Here is an 18,180-nt window from a genome sequence, read left to right on the forward strand (position 1 = left end):
CGGCCGGGAGAGATGAGATGAGTGAGCGGCGGGCCCTCGGTGCGGCCACGGCGGTGCTGAACCCCCCCGCACCGGCCCGTTGCCCGCCGGTAAGGCTCCATCAAGGACGACAAGGGATTTGGCTCGGGAGTGACCGTGGCTTGGGCTCAGAACGCGGAGCAGCGCCGAGGGAGCCCGCGCCGGTAGGTCCCGGGGCTTGCTGCCCCGGCAGCTCCGCCGGCCTCAGCTCGTGTCTCTGGGCTGCTGCTTTTATTGTTCCCTGTGGAAAGGGCTCTGAAGGGCGGCGGAGCGGCTCTGGAGCCGAGGCGGTGCGGCTCGCGTGCGATGGCGAGCGCTGGGGAGCGAAGCCCGGGCACAGCTCGGCGCCGCTGGAGCATCGCTGCGGGAGCGCCGGCGGAGCCTCTTCCGAGCCCTTCCTCCTGCCTTTTTTTCCCTTTTTAAATTATTTTAAGAGTCGTTAGGGGATCCGGCTCTCTGCTCGCTAAGGCGGTTCTGTAAAATACCAGCCAAACTTAAATTGCTGGTCAAGTGAGGAAGAGAAATGTTGAAATAGCAGCAGAGGAGGAGATCAGAAGTCACTTGCTCAGCACCTTGGAGCTGCAGGGGTCCTTGAGCCCCGGCAGATCCTCTGGCTCCTGGCCAGGGCAGTGCAGTGAGACCTGCGCTGCATGGACGGGAACATTTCCTTCTCTCCGGAGCCCAGGATTCTGAAACCTTTGGAGTTACCTGAAGGTGCCTTCGGTGGTTTGGAGGAATTGCCTGGGTGCCTGTGGAAGAATAACAGATACACCGATGACTTTGGGGTTAACTGCCAAACAGATATACCGATTGCTTTAAATTTAATCTAAAAGGGGGAAAACTGGAGAGGCACAACTTTTTTTTTTTTTTTTTTTTTCTTTTTTTTTTCCTGGCAATCCTGACGCGCTGTTTCCCAGGGAAATGGAAAAGCCTTACAAATGAATGTTCCAAAAACGGAAGACTCAATGAGAAATTTTTCCAGGGCAAATCATCAGTAGTAAGAAATCCTGCCAACTTTTCTCTGGTTTTGTTTGTGATTTTGTTTTGAAGTGAGGAGTAACTTTGCTCGGAATGCGTTCATCCAGGAAGTAATCCTTAAGGCGCTCCGCTCTGAGCGTTGAGCTTGCACACCAGATTGAAGGTGCCTTAATTAAACGTAATCAAACATTACAGGATTCCTGATTAAAAGGCGCAGCGCTCGCTTTCGGTGACGTACACCGCTCATTTGTGCTTGAAAACAATACAATTCTGCAGCTTGCCAGCCACGGTCTTTCTCGGTTCCTGAGTAACCATCACCCTTCGGTTTGAATTCCTGCTGCCCGCCGTGGCACCGGGCGAGGGCAGGGACGGGGCTGGCAGCCCTGGAAGTCCCTGGGAAGCACGGCACCATTCCAGCAGGGTCAATTCCCTCGCTGAAAGCCGTGGGAAGTTGGTTTTTTTTTTTTTTCCGTGGGTCCCCCGGCGCTGCTGCCGGGGGGATGTGGGAAGGGTGACACGAGGGAGGACACACGGCGGTGGAATTTGGCAAAGGGAATGTGTAGGTTTGCCGCTCCGGTGGGAGAGGAACCGCTGCAGGTAATGTTTGAAAGCGGGGGAAATGCCGCTTCAGGTCCGTGTGTGAGGGAGGCACAGAAATCAGAGCTGGCAGGTTGGCTTTTGTGGGCTCGCTTTGTGGAACATCCTGACAGCGAGGAGGCGTCGGAACATCATCCCCCTTCCGTGCCCACCCTCGGGGACTGTGTGTGCCTGCCGGCGTGTCTCTGAGCCGGGATGTGCGGGGACATGAGCCTGGGGTTGGGATTAAATTAGCCCCAGTTTAGCTGTTTTCATGCTTACGTGCCTAAGGGCTACCCGCAGTCACAGACAGGGGAGGAGTTTGCTGTTGCTGGCTCGAAATCCTCTCCAGGGGTGATCTTGTTCGTGTCAACCGTGAGCAATTAGAGAGATTAACTATCTTGTTTTCCTTTCTGCCCTAGATTGATTCTCGGGGAGGCTCTGGGACGTTGGGAAGTGGTTCGGAGAGAGCAAAGTCCGTGTCCCATGGACACCGAGGCGCAGGCAGCGTGCGTGGTGCCCCAGGCTCCCTGCCCAGCGATGAAGGAGGACTTCTCTGCCCAAGTGAGGCTGGCTGAAAAGATCCACCAGTGAAGCCTTGCTTCAAGAAGAAAGCAGCAGGTGCAGAAGAGACTGGACACACAAAAAGCCCTGCGGGCTCTGCGGCCCATCTTTACCAGCTTGTTGGGAGCTGGGGCCCTGGACAGGGTCTTTGTGCCCCGAGGCCAGCGGGTGGCCACGGAGATTTATGTGAACCTGCTGTGAAAAAGGCTCTGGAGCTCGGGACCTCTTGCCCTCAGCCAGAAAATAACGTGACTGTGCTGGTGCCAACAGCTCCAGATGTGCAGGGTCAGCTGCCAGGAGCTCGTCCTTCCCCCGGGCATCCCGAGCAGGATGGCCAGTCAGGAGAGCAAGGCTTCTCCCCAGAAACTCCTGGAACTGCTGCCGATAATGGTAATGAATCATTCCGGGATCATCCTTTGCACCCGAGTGGTGATGGTGCAGCTTGTCCTTTGTTCCCTGACAAGGTTCTGGAAAGCTACACATCTGGCTTGCTCCAGGAGAACAGCTGTCCAGTGCAATACAACTTGACCCCGAGCAATAAATTCAGTGCTGGGATATTCCAGGATAAGAGTGAAGAGGCTTCCCTTGACCTGGTGTTTGAGCTCTTGAACCAGCTGCAGTATCACACCCACCAGGAGGACGGGATTGAGATCTGTGTGGATTTTCTCCAGGGCACTTGTGTTTACGGCAGCGATTGTCCCAAGCACCACACGGTGTTACCCTATCACTGGCAGGTGAGGAGGACAGCAACCCAGAGGTGGCAAAGTGTGACCAACGATTCCCAGGAGCACCTGGAGAGGCTTTACTGCAACCCTGACAATGACAAGATCAAAGTCAAGTATCGGTAGGTAACTCAATTTATTCCCTTGTTGGGAAGGTGCAGAAATATTACAGGATGTGCCTTTTTTCCCCCCCAAGTGTGTTATAAACCCTGGGATGGTGTTTCCTGATTTATGTCCAGCAAGTGTAACTCCACCAAAAAGTTCTTGTACACCTGTAAAACTGTTACTTGGCATCTGGAATGTGTTCTTTGAAGCTGGAGGACTTAGAGTGTGTGTAATGAGAAAACTTCAGCTCCGTAGGAATTCAGAGGCTCTTGTGGAATGCTGTGCTTGTTCTCGGTGTTCCTAATTAGTCTTTTCTCTGTGTTAGACAAAGTGGCAGCATGAAAGAGCCTTGGCAGGGCTGGGGACAGGAATGACAGAGCAATGTGTCACTGTGAGCACAGGCTGGCTGTGCACGTCCAGCACAGTCTGCACCATTGCAGCCCACACAGCTACACCGGAGGGGGGCTCTGGGGACACCTTGGGAAATGTCACCATCACTGGGAGTCAGTGGGGATGTTTCAGCAAATTCCCTGAGCCACACTGGCAGAAATGCTGATCATCTCCACTGTCAAAGCCGTTATTGGAAGTTATTGTTTTCTCTGGCAGAGCCGTGTTTATTGACTCGTGCTCTAAAATTAGCCAACAGCTGTTGGGTTGATGTTGTGTGACCGGTGTGGGCTCCTGCACCCTGAGAGCTAAACCTTCTTCAGCTTCTCCCTGCAGGTTCCAGTTCGGGGAGCAGCGGGGAAGAGGGATGTTCATAGGCTCCAGTCAGTGCAGGGTGCAGACTGGGTTGGGTTTTTTTTCTGGAGGAAGTGTGTGGTGCATATTGTGGCAGGGCAGATAAGAGAGGAGAAGTTTGCCTGGCTGGTGCAACTCCAGTTCAAAGTGACATTTCTGGAGTGAAACCTTCCTACTGCCTTTGCCACCTGAACCCTCCAGGGTTCTGCTCACTGCTTCTTCTTCCTTTCAGTTCCTGGAGGAAGTATATCTCTGCTTTCTCAATATTTTATTTTCATTTATTAAGCTGAGATTGCTCGTTCGGCACCAGAGACCGAATCTAGTGCTTAAAGTCAGCATTAGTCTTTACTTTCACTTAATTAGATGTTGGATTAGACACTAATTCAACCTTTCTCGTAGGCTCAAACTGATTTGGGTTGGAAGGGACCTTAAAGATCACAGAGTGCCACTCCTGCCATGGGCAGGGACACCTCCCACTGTCCCAGGTTGTTCCAAGCTCCATCCAGCCTGGCCTTGGGCACTGCCAGGGATCCAGGGGCAGCCACAGCTTCTCTGGGCACCCTGTGCCAGGGCCTTTTTAGTGATGGCAATATCAGAATATGGACACCCCACACTGAAAATGAAAGTGAAGTAGGACATGTAGTAGGGAACAACTATATTTTATAGAATTGTCATGAAGAAATAAGCCAGTCTTTTTTTTTAAAAATGGAAAAATCTTGTAAGTGCATAGCAGATAAAATTTGGTGTATTTTACGACAGAGGAACTTCTGTTTCCCAAGTGCTAGAAGTGGTTTCTGGAAACAAAACAGCACAGCCAGAGACAAGCCCATTAAATGATTTAACTTTGAGCTCTGTGCAAATGATTTTGTGAGCAAATGGTTTTCTTTTAGAAGTTGTGTCACCAAATCCATCAGTGCACATGAGCTCTGTGTCCTGCAGGATGGACTTGGGAATGATTAATGGTGACAGACACAGTGCTTGGTCATGCCTCAGTCACCGCCAGCCTGGGGACTGCTGTGCACAGACACCTCCCTTGCACTGGCCCTGCAGTCCTGGTGGGGCCGAGGGACAGGGGTTTCTGCCTGTCTGATCCAGCTGGGGACAGCCTGGGGGGACACTGCCCTCAGAGCCTGGGGACACAGAGCTGGCACTGCTGGGCTGAGTGGGTTCTGCCGAACTGCGGATTTACCCATTATTGGGGAGAAATGATTTACCCATTATTGGGGAGAAATTCCTCCCTGGGAGGGTGGCAGGCCCTGGCACAGGGTGCCCAGAGCAGCTGTGGCTATCCCTGGCAGTGCCCAAGGCCAGGCTTTGGAGCACCTGGGACAGTGGGAGGTGTCCCTGCCGTGGCAGGGATGGAATCAGCTGATCTTGAAGATCTCTTCCAAACTTGGAAGAACTTCACGTCTGGCTAAGTGTCAGTGAGACCTTTAGAGCGAAGCTCTATTTAAGACCAGAGCTTCTGATTTCAGACTTTGAGCCTGATCCTCCTTTAGAACTTCGACTTGCCAAGTTTTTAAGCCAGGTTTTGAGGCGGGAGGTCAAATGTTTTTCGCTGTGCATCATCTTAGCGCAGCTTCTTCTTAGGCAACATCACCTTGTGTGAGGAGAACTGCCAAGGTGTGGGGGGGTCCCCGGGGCTGCCTGGGGTCCCCGGGGCTGCCTGGGGGTCCCCGGGGCTGCCTGGGGGTCCCCGGGGCTGCCTGGGGGTCCCCGGGGCTGCCTGGGGGTCCCTGGGGCTGGCTGGTGCCCGGGGTCCCTGTGCCGTGTCCCCTGGCAGCTCGGGGAGCTGCGAACGTGCCCCGCCAGCGCCGCGTCCCATGGTTACGGCATTATGAGTTAAAGCCATTAATCTGCCGTGGTCAGACGAGCTTTGCAGGCCTGTTCTGCTCGCTGGCAGGCAGAGGAAACGCCTGCTCAGCACTCAGCCTGGCCAGCAAGGCTGCTGTTTGTCCTGCTCTGTGGCCCACACGCCTTGGGGAGTGTGGTGAGCAAGGCAGTCCTGGCACCGGCGCTGCCCCCGGGGAGATGGGCCCTTCCAGAAAGTGTTGGCTCTCGGCTCAATTAGGGAATGAGCTCTAAATTAGGGTGTTCTTCAAGGAACTATTTATATAAACCTTCCTGCCTCTTCATTATTGGGATGAGTAATGACGGAGATAAGTTATTGAGATGAGTAATGTCAAAATACACATCGAGTTGTTGCCTCTCACCTAAGGGAATGTGATCTCAGAGGAGTGGGAAACCTTGTTTAGTTACTTTGAAATGCAACCCCTTCAGCTGCTTCCTGCAGTTTGGCCTCAAACTGAGTATTTATCATAAATTACTGACTCTTTTTTTTTTTGTATTCTTGACTCTGCCAAGTATGTAGAGCCACATACCAAGCTATCTAAACCAATGGGGGAACATCAACTTAAACAGGTTAAAGCACTTAGAAGCACTGAGTTTTCTTCATAGATGAGAGGAGAGGCCCTGGAGAAGTTCCAGCTTGCAGCAAAGAGAGAGCAGTGCCAAGTGCTGCTTTCCAGCAGGAGATGCCCACGTTGGGATATTTTAAGATGCTCCTTGCTAAGGGGAAATACTTGGCTGAGGAGCTGAGCAGGTTTTCCCACACACAAACACACACACACCTGTCCTATCATGCACACATTGCTTCTCAAAACAAGCACACCAGCATTAGAGATTACAGGAGGATTTGTTTAAAACAACTCCGCAGTTCCTGACCCATCAGTTCCCCCCGCTTTGGCTGAAAATTCCACTCTTTCTCTTGGCAAAAAGGGGCTCCCAGCTCGCCTGACACAGCAGCTTCTTGCTGTTGCTTTGATTTCTTTCCTTTTTCTTTCTTTTTCCTGCAATTTCTGTAAGTTTTATGGAATGGCTCCTTCTAGGTGGAAGGGAAGCCAGGCTGGAAGGGCTGCGGTGGGACGTGTTCTGCCTGGGAGCTGTTCTCTCTGGGCACACTCCTGGCTCTTGGGTGAAATGCTGACAGGACAAGAGGAAGTTCAAGCTGTCCTGGGTGGGTTCAGCTCGGATATCAGCAGGAATTTCTTCCTGGAAAGGGTGGTCAGGCACAGGAAGGGTCTGTCCAGGGAGGTTTGGAGTGCCCATCCCTGGAGGTGTCTGAGGAATGACTGGATGTGGCACTCAGTGCTCTGGGCTGGGTGACAAGGTGGCACTCGGTGTTCCTGGAGGTCTTTTGCAGCCTTAATGATTCTGTGACTCTGTAAAAACAGGGTGTTCCAGTGGAGTTCTCAGGGGGCATGCGAGGGGACTGGGGAGGAAAGGCATGGACACAACGAAATGTACAGGAAACTGGTTTTCCTTCATTCCTCTGTGTGTGTGTGGGATGGCTCCTTCTCTGGGGCTGACAGAATGTGCCTGACGTGTTCAAATCATACAGATGCACCACAGAGAGGCATTTCAGCCGTGGAATCGTGGAATCACAGAGTGCCTTGGCTTGGAAAAGCCCTTCAAGCCCATCCAGTGCCATGGCAGGGACACCTCCCACTGTCCCAGCTGCTCCAAGGCCTGTCCAGCCTGGCCTGGGACATTCCAGGGAGCCAGGGCAGCCACAGCCTCTCTCACAGCAGCTGTCTGGGGAGTTCTGCAGGTTCCCTGGCCCATCAAATAGTTAAATGTCACAAGTTTTCTGTGTCATCCACACAGTGCCACAGTGTGTGAGATAAGGCACGAGTTAGTGATAACAGGGAGATGGGAAACCAGCGGAGAGTCCCTCTGCCTGCGTTTGGAGGAGGTTCTTGGCTATACCCTCAGAGTGCTTGGGAGCTGCTTTTCATTCCTTTCCAGGAGGAATGCAAGGCAGAGCCTCGGCTAAAATTCCCGTGAAGTGATTTTGGAAGCGTTTGCCTTGCTGCTGTGTGGGTTCCTCTGTGTGCTGCACTTTGCAGCACCATTTCCATAGGAAATGCACCTTCATTGGCTGTCCAAACCCGGGGAGGCCCCGAGTGCTGCAGGAGGAACCAGCAATCGCTGCCATCCCTGCTCCTGTTTCCTGTCAGCAAACACAGTGCACCTCGGGGCACAGCTGTCACCTGGCTGCAGGTTGAGGTCAGGCTGTTCCTGGCACTAGAGCTGCCCTTCCCGAAACAAAGATCCGGGATTGCTGTCAGGAGCTGCTCCCAGGTAAGGCAGCAGGCACAGGGCTGTGACAGCACTGCCCACTCCAGAGCACGGGGACACAAAGGGGCTGGGACAGTCATTTGCTCAGCAGGAGCAGTGATGGGGAAATTCCTTCCTGAGTTGTTGAAATCGGGAGGGATTTGAGCTGAGCGATAATTAAGGATGTGATTCTTGTACACAGGAGTGCTTCTTGGTTTGGGAGGTTGATTTTGGAAGGTGTGACGTGGAGCATTTGTTTTCAGGACAAGCCTGGAATGACAGGACAAGCGGGTATGGATTTCTTCTGCCAGAAGGCAGAGATAGGTGGGGTATTGAGAAGGAATTCCTCCCTGGCACCTCTGGGTGCCCAGAGAAGCTGTGGATGCCCCTGGAGCAGCCTGGGAATGTGACACTGTGCTGTCCCTGCCTGTGGCACTGGGTGAGCTTTAGGGTCCCTGCCTGTACCAGCTCTGCAGCCACTCAGAGCTGTGCTTGTGCTCCTCTAAAACATCAACAGTTCAGGTTGGAAAGGACCCTTCGAGGTCATGGCCCTGCCAGGAGCATCTTCTGCCGATTTAACAATTAAAACACCAACCAACCTCTCCCAAACACATGCACACCCGGAGCAGCAGAGCCCCTGGAGCCCTGCAAGCACCAGGAGCTGGGCTTGGAATTAGGAAACTGGCTGCCTGTGGAACCCTTGGGAGAGGGGGATGTGTTCAGCATCCTCACTGCTGTGGAGTTTAGAACTTCCCGTGCCTCAGCCCCAGGCCCCCCCTAAGCCAGGACCTGGTGTTCAGGAGTGGCCAGGAGTGGGTTCTTGGGAAGAACAAACAACTTCTAGTACAGTTTCTTCTCCTCCAGCAGCCCTGCCTCAAGGACTTCCTGATCCAGAGCTGGGGAGGTTACTATTACTATTATTATTATTATTATTGTTTTTATTTTCCCTGCCAGACGTTCATCTAAGCTGTATTTACACACACACATATATGGGCCAGCTGTGTGTCAGCTGTTGTTTCACATTTACAAGCTGTGTAAATTCTCACCCCCTCGCTGTGAAAATTCCAGAAGATTCCTCTCACAAGCACCCCAGTCAGCAGTTGTGAAGGCAGGGGAAAACAGTCTTTCCAACCTTTACAAAATAAACACAGGAAAAGCAGCAAAGTCACTCCTTTTGGGCTCTTTTGTCCCCCGAGGATGGAGCCTTTAGGCTGAGAGGGAAATGTGTCTGTGCATCTTTCCCCAGCGTGAGGTGTCACCTCCCACGTGGCCCACGGTCACCACAGGGAGAAGCAGCGTGACTTGATGAGAGGGCAAATTCAGTAAAAGCTGAAACTCCTGAGCTGCCCTGGCACTGCTGCCCCTCTCTGGGCTGTGAACTGAGGAGACACTGAGGAGCTGGAGGCTCAGATGGGTTGTTAGTGCCCCTGCCCTGCTGCAGAGGTTCCTGTGTGCCTGTCACACCCCAACCCTGCTGACTGCTGGCCTTTACTGCTCCAGTGGGAAGAGCTGCTGCTGAACATCCCTTGGGAATGTTCCCTGGGCTTTTCCTCCCTCGGTGCCTTTCCATGGGAGCACGTTTGGCTCTGCTCTCTGAGCTCTGCTGTTGCTATTCCAGGACCTGTGACTCAAAATTAAACTCGTGGTTGTGTGTCCAGCCCTGGCACAGCTGCCTGGTGGAGTCCCCATCCCAGCCCTGGAGGGATTTAACAGCCCTGGGCACGTGGCACTTGGGGACACGGGGCAGTGGTGGCCTTGGCAGTGCTGGGGGAATGTTTGACACAATGGTCTGAGAGGACTTTTCCAATTTAACCAAATCTGTGATTTCTCTGATCTTTTGAAGCCAGTATCCATGAAGTGACATTTGATTTCCTACAGCAGTTTAAACCCTCAGTCCCCCACCCAAAGCCTGGCTCATCTCTGGGGGAGTCCTTCCCCTGCAGCTTCAGCCAAGTGCACAAACAAGATGAAATCTTGCTGCTTTGGTGTCACCAGGAAGTGTCAGTGCCTGCACTGAGCTCAGGGTGCCTCTCCCAGCCCTGACTTACAAAACCTTCTCAAGCCTCTTGGGCTCTTTGAAGGCCCTGAGGTCCCCGAGGGGCCGGCAGGTTGTTGCTGGTGCAGAGAGGAACTGGTTTAGTCAGAGAGAGAAAATCACCAGTTTCAGCATGGCAGGGTGCTCGAGTGTGAGCAGTGCTGAGTGTCACAGCTGTTCTGATGGGAACAGGGTTTCATTTCCTGCTCAGCCCCTGTTTCTGGTTTTTTTCTGAACCTGTTTGCGGTAACTCGCCGCACGTCCCCGAACTCGGAGAGGAGCTGCAAACCACACACGTTTTCAGAGCACTTATAAACCAGATTTCTCCACTCGTCTATTTGTACATAACATCTCGAGAGTGTTTGTCATGCTGAAGGGGAAGGGCCCTGGGGGTTCATGGATTAGGCTGAAGTTCTTGGGAAGGATGGAGGAAGAGCCTAAATATCCTTAATTTGGCTGCACTCATTGGAAAACATCTATCAGTGTTATAACTTGCCAGTCGAGGAAACCTGCTCAGTCCAGTGTCCTGGAAAGTTTACACCTTTCTGTTATTTCTTACATTTAGGGAACAGAGAAAATGAAACTTTCTTGTGGGGTCACGTTCTGCTGTTGAGAGCTGGTGGAGTTTTATTTTGAATTGTGCTGTTCTGCAGCACCAAATTTGGGTTGTGTGCCCTGTTCTTCTGAGAGTTCAACGTGCTCGTTCTCTCTGTGCAAATAGTTCCTCTGAACTGCTTTATTTTATAAATAGAGACCTTTATTTGGTGAGTTGGTGAGGAGAAATTCTTCAGAAATCTCTGTTCTCCTCTTGAGTCTCCGTGGGACTTTTCACAAGGGCACTTAGTACCAGGACAAGGGGAATGGCTTTAAACTGCCAGAGGGCAGGATTGGATGGGAAATTGGGAAGGAATTGTTCCCTGGGAGGGGGAGGAGGCCCTGGCACAGTGCAGGGAGCCCCTGAATCCCTGGCAGTGCCCAAGGCCAGGCTGGATAGAGCTTGGAGCAGCCTGGGACAGTGGAAGGTGTCCCTGCCCGTGGCTGAGGTGGCACTGGATGAGCTTTAGGCTCTCTCCCAACCCAAACCATTTTGGGATTCTACACCCCAGACAGCTGCTGGGTTTGAGGTTTTGCCCCTCAGTGCTGAAAACCATGGGTTTTAGTGGGATACCAAAAGTGAGAACTGTGTGTTTCTCCCACCCTTCCCAGGGGCCAGGAGTCCTGGGTGGATCTGAACCTTATGAAATTGTATGAAAGTGCCGAGTTCGACCAAATGCGGCGCCTGTCCACAGCCTCGTGCCCCAGCTCCAGCTCCAACTGCTACACCGTGTGGAAATACTTCTGCAGAGACCACTTTGGCTGGAGAGAGTACTCTGAGGTATGGCCCCTTCCCTTCCCAGTGCTGCTCCTGGCCTGCAGCCCCAAACTCTCCATGCAGCACACGCTGGATGCATCCATGTTCAGCCTGGCTCCTCTGCAGACACTCAGGGCAGTGATTTGGGGCTCCTGTGAGGATGAGGAGGGTCGGTGTGGAACTGAGAAAGCAATAAAGGGACAGCTCTGCTGGCCTGGGTTGTGCTTCTGTGATCCTGTGACCTGAATTACCCTGAAAACATCAGAGACATGAGGGCTGGCCAGGCTGTCACACTGGGGAGCAAACCAGCTTGTGGCAATACCAAGGAAGCCTTTCTGCAGCCTGATTTGTTTTTATGACACTGGGACAGTTTCTGCAGCTTTCAGAACACCTCCTCCATTTACCTTGGCAGTTTTGAATTGATTTCTCTGTCCCCAGAGCACTGCCAGAGCTGTGGGGTGCAGCCCTTGGACCAGGCACTGATGTTTGGGATGAAACCTCATCAGTGCTGGCAGTCCCAGAAATAATTCCTGAGTGTAAGAACTGGAGAGAGCTGGGCACAAGTACCACAAATAACACTGTGAGGGTGCTTGAGCTGCCAGCAGAACTGCAAGGCCTGGCTTTGTGCAGGGTAGAACAGGAATGGGAATTTTGGGAGTGTGTAGTTTCTTACATGTGTGTTTTCCCCCTATTTTCCTCTATTTTCCTCCCATTTCCCCCCTGTTTTCCTCCCATTTTCCCTCTGTTTTTCCCCCCATTTTCCCCTGCTTCCACCTTGTTTTCCCTGTTTTCCCCCTATTTCCTCCCATTTTTCCCTGATTTTCCCCTGCTTCCACCCTCTTTCCCCCTTGGTTTCCTCCTTGGCTTCCCCTTGGTTTCCCCTTGGTTTCCCCTTGGTTTCCTCTGCTTCCACCCTCTTTTCCCCTTGTTTTCTCCATTTTCCCCCCTATTTCCCGTTTTCCCCCTATTTCCCATTTTCCCCTTTTCCCCCCATTTCCCCCTGCTTCTACCCTCTTTTTCCCCTTGTTTTCCCCCTATTTCCCCCCTCATTTTCTCCTGCTTCCACCCTTCTTCCCCCTATTTTCTGCCCATTTTCCACTGTTTTCCCCCCGCTTTCCCCCACTTCCACCCTCTTTTCCCCTTGTTTCCCTGTATTTCCCCCTGTTTCCCCCCCTTTTCCCCTTGTTTTCCCCCCATTTCCCCTGGTTTTCCCCCCTATTTCCCCTTGTTTCCCCATCTTTCCCCCTGTCCCCCCCGTTTTCCCCCCCCTCTTTTCCCCTTGTTTTCCCCCCCATTTCCCCTTGTTTTCCCCCCCTTTCCCTGTTTCCCCCCATTTCCCCTTTCCCCTGCAGCCCGTGGTGAGGCTGATCGAGGAGGCGAGCTGCCGCGGGCTGCGCGAGGTGCGCTTCGTCACCTGGCACAACCAGTACATCCTCAACATCAGGGACGGCTTCCAGCAGAACTCCTGCTTCCGCAGGGAGATCAAGAGGAGGCCCCTGCTGCGCTCCTGCCTGCTGCTCATGCCCTTCCTGCAGTGAGTATCCCGGGAATGGGCAATTCCTGCAGGAGGTGTCCTGGGGATGGGCAATTCCTGCAGTGAGGATCCCAGCAATGGGCAATTCCTGCAGTGGGTATCCCGGGAATGGGCAATTCCTGCAGTGAGTATCCCAGGGAATGGGCAATTCCTGCAGTGGGTATCCCAGGGAATGGGCAATTCCTGCAGTGAGTATCCCGGGAATGGGCAATTCCTGCAGGAGGTGTCCCTGGGAATGGGCAATTCCTGCAGTGGGTATCCCAGGGAATGGGCAATTCCTGCAGTGAGTATCCCGGGAATGGGCAATTCCTGCAGTGAGTATCCCAGGGAATGGGCAATTCCTGCAGTGAGTATCCCAGGGAATGGGCAATTCCTGCAGTGAGCATCCAGGGAATGGGCAATTCCTGCAGTGAGTATCCCGGGAATGGGCAATTCCTGCAGGAGGTGTCCCTGGGAATGGGCAATTCCTGCAGTGAGTATCCCAGGGAATGGGCAATTCCTGCAGTGAGCATCCAGGGAATGGGCAATTCCTGCAGTGAGTATCCCGGGAATGGGCAATTCCTGCAGTGAGTATCCCAGGGAATGGGCAATTCCTGCAGTGAGCATCCAGGGAATGGGCAATTCCTGCAGTGAGTATCCCGGGAATGGGCAATTCCTGCAGTGAGTATCCCAGGGAATGGGCAATTCCTGCAGTGAGTATCCCGGGAATGGGCAATTCCTGCAGTGAGTATCCCGGGAATGGGCAATTCCTGCAGTGAGTATCCCGGGAATGGGCAATTCCTGCAGTGAGCATCCCGGGAATGGGCAATTCCTGCAGGAGGTGTCCCTGGGAATGGGCAATTCCTGCAGTGAGGATCCCAGGGAATGGGCAATTCCTGCAGTGGGTATCCCAGCAATGGGCAATTCCTGCAGTGAGGATCCCTGGGAATGGGCAATTCCTGCAGTGAGTATCCCAGGGAATGGGCAATTCCTGCAGTGAGGATCCCAGGGAATGGGCAATTCCTGCAGTGAGTATCCCAGCAATGGGCAATTCCTGCAGTGAGGATCCCTGGGAATGGGCAATTCCTGCAGTGGGTATCCCAGGGAATGGGCAATTCCTGCAGTGAGGATCCCAGGAATGGGCAATTCCTGCAGTGAGGATCCCAGGGAATGGGCAATTCCTGCAGTGGGTATCCCAGGAATGGGCAATTCCTGGTGCCCTTTCTACAGTAGGAAATGGGCCATTCCTGGTGCCCTTCCTGCAGGAGGTATCCTGGAAAATGGGGAATTCCCTCTGCTCTCCACCCTGGGCTGGATGAGAAGTTGTTTTCCTGGGCTGTGACAGGAAGCAGACACTGTTGGGTGGGAAATGGGAACAAGAATCCAAACTCTGGGTCATGCTGGCAGCTCCTGCCTCTTCCCAAAGTAACATTTCTCTGAGGATAAACAATTTATCCTTGTTGAAATTTGCGACGTGGGTGTTGGAACACCAGGTTTGCCAAATCCTTGCCCATTTTTCAGCACCCTGGGCTGTGCAAGGTGTCCCTGCCTTGGCAGGGGGTGGCACTGGGAGGGTCTGAGGTGCTGCCAGCCCAAACCATCCCGTGGTTCCTTACTGGGAGCACTGGGAGTGTCACAGAGCCTCACCCCTCTGGGGTTTGGCCCCAGCCTCGGCTCACGTGGGCTGGGAGGTGATTTTTACATGGGGTTTTACAGGAAGGAAACCTCAGGTTATTAGAGAGAAACTGCAGGATGCCAGTAAAAAGCCAAGAGTGGATTTGCTGGTTAGAGCAGTCCTGGTTCTCTTCCTAATGAAAAATGAGGATTCCAGGGCTCCTCCTCGTGCTTTGCTGCCTGGGACTATTTTACCACAGTGATCTGCTAAAATGAGGCAATTCCCAATGAATTCCAAACTGATTTTGTTGGACCTTAAGGGCTTGTGAGGGATTGACCAGAACTTGCCAGCTACCAAACCTACAAACTACACTCTGAGATTCTGTTCTGCACCAAACTTCATTCTGATTTTATTTATCCAAAGACTTCGTAAAGCTCACTTAAAAACATGGATTCCTGGCAAGAACAGGAGTGTTTTAAATATTCATGGGGTCCATCCTTCAGGAGTCAGTGTTGCCTCCACTTCCCACATGATGCTACCTGAGATTTGTTCTTTCCCTCACCTCCCACCTGCTTAAATCTGTTCTAAAATTGGAAAAGAATAAAGAATAGGAATGAAAAACGTTGACTTGTTAATGGCTTCCCCTGTAGAATAAATAATATAAATATTTTACACCAGTCAGAAGAACAGAACAAAGTACACCAAAGCACTGCAGGATTTTTATTGGTTTTGATATCTTCCTCATTAACCCATGATTTACTGGCAATCTCTGCTTGCTCTTCCAATCCAGTGTGAGGGATGAGCCCCTACAGGAATATTTTCTTTTTACCCATTGGCCCATCAAAGAGGGAAACCAAATTAAAAACAAAGGCACGCTTTGGTATTTGATTGCTATTTTAATAGTAATATGCAGAACAAATTTCTGGGTTTCTGCTCAACTGTTAATAACCAGTGAGAAGAACTTTGAGTCAAATCAAATCCATGCAAATGAAGGGAATCCTTCATTGGCCTCGAGCAGGAGGGAGTGAACACTCCAAGACTGTTTCTGCCCTGAAAAGTGGGAGAGCTGTCACAGCTTTCCATGTGTTGATTTAAAAATAGACCTTTTTTTCCACTAAACTTGCCCCTCCCAAAGCTTTTCCTTGGATTGGAGTTGATTTCTGGCCGTCTGTGGCGTTTGGAGAGCACCCTGGGGCTCCCAGTGGGTGCCTGGGCTCTCTCCTGCTGCCTGCTCCGGGGCACTGCAGGGCTTGGCAGCTTTTCCTCTTGAAATTCTCTGGGGAGATCCTCCCTGGTGGACTTTGGAGCTCTCTCCACGTGTTCCTGCAGCTGCAGGAGCTATGCTGCTGTGAGCACCCTGCAGGTGGGTCCCAGTGTTCCCCTTGGTGCAGGAGGGAGAATCCAGGGAGCTGGATTTCCTCAGCTGAGTAAGGGCTGCTCGCTCAGGTGGGATCAGGGAGCACCAAGGCCACTTAGCTCAGCTCAGCAGCTCTGACCCTGCTGGTCTCCTTTGCTGGGTTTTCCAAGGGTTTCCTTCTGGCATCCATGGGGCTTCTCCCACCCTCAGAGAGGTTCTCCAGGCAGCATTCCCAGAGGAGGGGCAGGAAAATAAACCTGCTGCAGATGCAAATCCACATCTGGCTGTGGCAATGGCAGTAAGAGTCTTCTGGGTTAGGAAAGGACCTTAAATCCCATCCAGTGCCACCCCTGCCACAGGCAGACACTTCCCACTCTCCCAGGGTGCTCCAAGCCCTGTCCAACATGGCCTTGGACACTTCCATGGTAATGAGAGGCTTTTCAGCCGGGCTGGGGATGGGCTGGAGGGGCCTGGAGGCTGCTGGGGTGTCTGAGCACAACCTCTGTCCATCCCCAGGACCCTGGGTGGCAGCTCTGCCGTGCCCTCCCCCTGCTCTGACCTGTCCCCAGCTGCTGCCACCTGCCCCAGCTTCTACCCCGAGACCTGGATTGGAATGGATCCGGCCCAGGACTTCATCCAAGTGCCTGTTCTGAAGGAAGACAAAAGCTACAGAACCATTTACAACCTGTTCCACAAGACTGTGCCAGAGACCAAATACAAGATTTTGAAAATCCTGCGAGTGCAGAACCAGTTCCTCTGGGAGAAGTATAAAAGGTAAGAGAAGGCAATTGCAGTTCTTTAATAATGGATATTCCTAGGGGAGGAATTTTCTGTGAGGGATTTCCATCTCCTCTCACAGCTCGGCTCTTGCCGAGGGTGATACCGTAACCGGAGCAGCTTTTCCCCGGCTGACCCAGCGCTCACCCTCGCTTCCCTTTCTGGCCTTGCAGGAAAAAGGAATACATGTCCAAGAAGATGGGTGGGCTGGACAGGATCATGAACGAGAGGCACCTGTTCCATGGCACGTCCCAGGACGTGGTGGACGGCATCTGCAAGCACAACTTCGACCCGCGCGTGTGCGGCAAACACGCCACCATGTTTGGCCAGGGCAGCTACTTTGCCAGGAAGGCCAGCTACTCCCACAACTTCTCCAAACGTTCCCCCAAGGGCGTGCACTTCATGTTCCTGGCCAAGGTGCTCACGGGCAGGTACACGGTGGGCAATCACACCATGAGGAGGCCGCCGCCCGTGGAGCCCGGCAGCGTCACCAGCGACCTCTACGACTCCTGCGTGGACAATTACTTCGAGCCTCAGATCTTTGTCATCTTCAACGATGACCAGAGCTACCCCTACTTTATCATCCAGTATGAGGAGGTCAGCAGCACTGTCTCCATCTGACGGCCTGTGCTGCTGCTGCCTGTCACAGACTCTGGCCTGGCGGCGCTTTGTGTTGGGGGAAGGAAAATCCGGACGCTTCCCGAGCCGGTGGGACGACGTGGAGAAAAGGAAATCTGAAGTGACCAACTGTGCACTTGCTGGTTGATTCCCTGTGTGGAAATTGTACATATTTTTCCATTGTTTATAGTTGAAAAACCTGTGCCTTTTGTTATAAAACACTGTTTATTTATGTTAGTAAATGTTCATGTTTCAGAATGTGGCCTGTGGGTGTCATTTCAGCCTGGCATTTCATGTCTGGGGACTGAGCCACATTTCATCCCAAGGATCTTAAATGAGACATTCTCCCAACCACTACTTTTTATGGTCACGTTTCAGAGAGACTGAGGGAGAGATGACAAAACTACCCCCTGCTCCTGTTGTGCATTACTGAACAGGACAACACAAACAGATCATTTTCTGAAATCAAGGAAAATCAGGAAGAGATTGGCACGGTCTGTGGGGAGGGTTTAAAACCTGGGATGGCTTCCTGGTTACCTGAGATCAGCTCAGCTGCAGGTGAGCAGGAGGGGAGGGCACAACCAGCTGCCTCCAGTGCCCCCAATCTCCGGGGAAGCTTTTGGCAGGGCTGGGAGCTGCCAGCTGGGACTGCAGCTGCTCCTGAGCACAGCTCACCTCCGTGGGATGGCTTTGGAAAGGTACCGGGGCAGGGAGGAGGGCTGCAGGGAGGCTCAGGAAAGGTGAAGTCACCAAAGAGCTGGGGATGTCCCTGTTGTGGCACTGGGGGCTCTGTGCAGCTCCAGGGGGTCCACACCAGGGCTGTGGCGGCTTTGGGACAGAGATTTTGGGTTGACCTCAGAGCCAAAGCCATGGAATGAGGGGTGCTGTTCCTGTGGGTTTGTGTTGAGCTGTTCCCCTCTCGAGGTTTCTGCCCAGGCTGGGGCTGGCACGAAGGGGCTGAGGTGGGCCAGCTGCCCCAGTCTCCACAGGTGGGAGCTCAGTCGTGTGTTTGTCCCTTGGATGTTGTAATGGGCTTTTTCTGGGCCCTTCTCCTCCACAGCCCCGTGCCCGGGGACACTCCCTGGGAGGGG

At 52.8% G+C, this 18,180-nt stretch overlaps 1 protein-coding gene across 1 annotated transcript; it reads left to right on the top strand.

The window, feature by feature from the left end:
* Positions 1-2,150: 2,150 nt before the first annotated feature.
* Positions 2,151-17,347, top strand: TIPARP (TCDD inducible poly(ADP-ribose) polymerase; the record flags this gene model as incomplete). The annotated part of the gene is made up of 5 exons (XM_066326467.1): positions 2,151-2,980; positions 11,065-11,233; positions 12,562-12,743; positions 16,211-16,468; positions 16,645-17,347. Coding segments are annotated over 5 exons (1,887 nt in total), but the record flags the coding sequence as incomplete, so codon positions are not given.
* Between the last annotated feature and the right edge of the window lie 833 nt (positions 17,348-18,180).

Source organism: Sylvia atricapilla, chromosome 10 (assembly GCF_009819655.1).
Source record: "Sylvia atricapilla isolate bSylAtr1 chromosome 10, bSylAtr1.pri, whole genome shotgun sequence".
NCBI classification, from domain to species: domain Eukaryota; kingdom Metazoa; phylum Chordata; class Aves; order Passeriformes; family Sylviidae; genus Sylvia; species Sylvia atricapilla.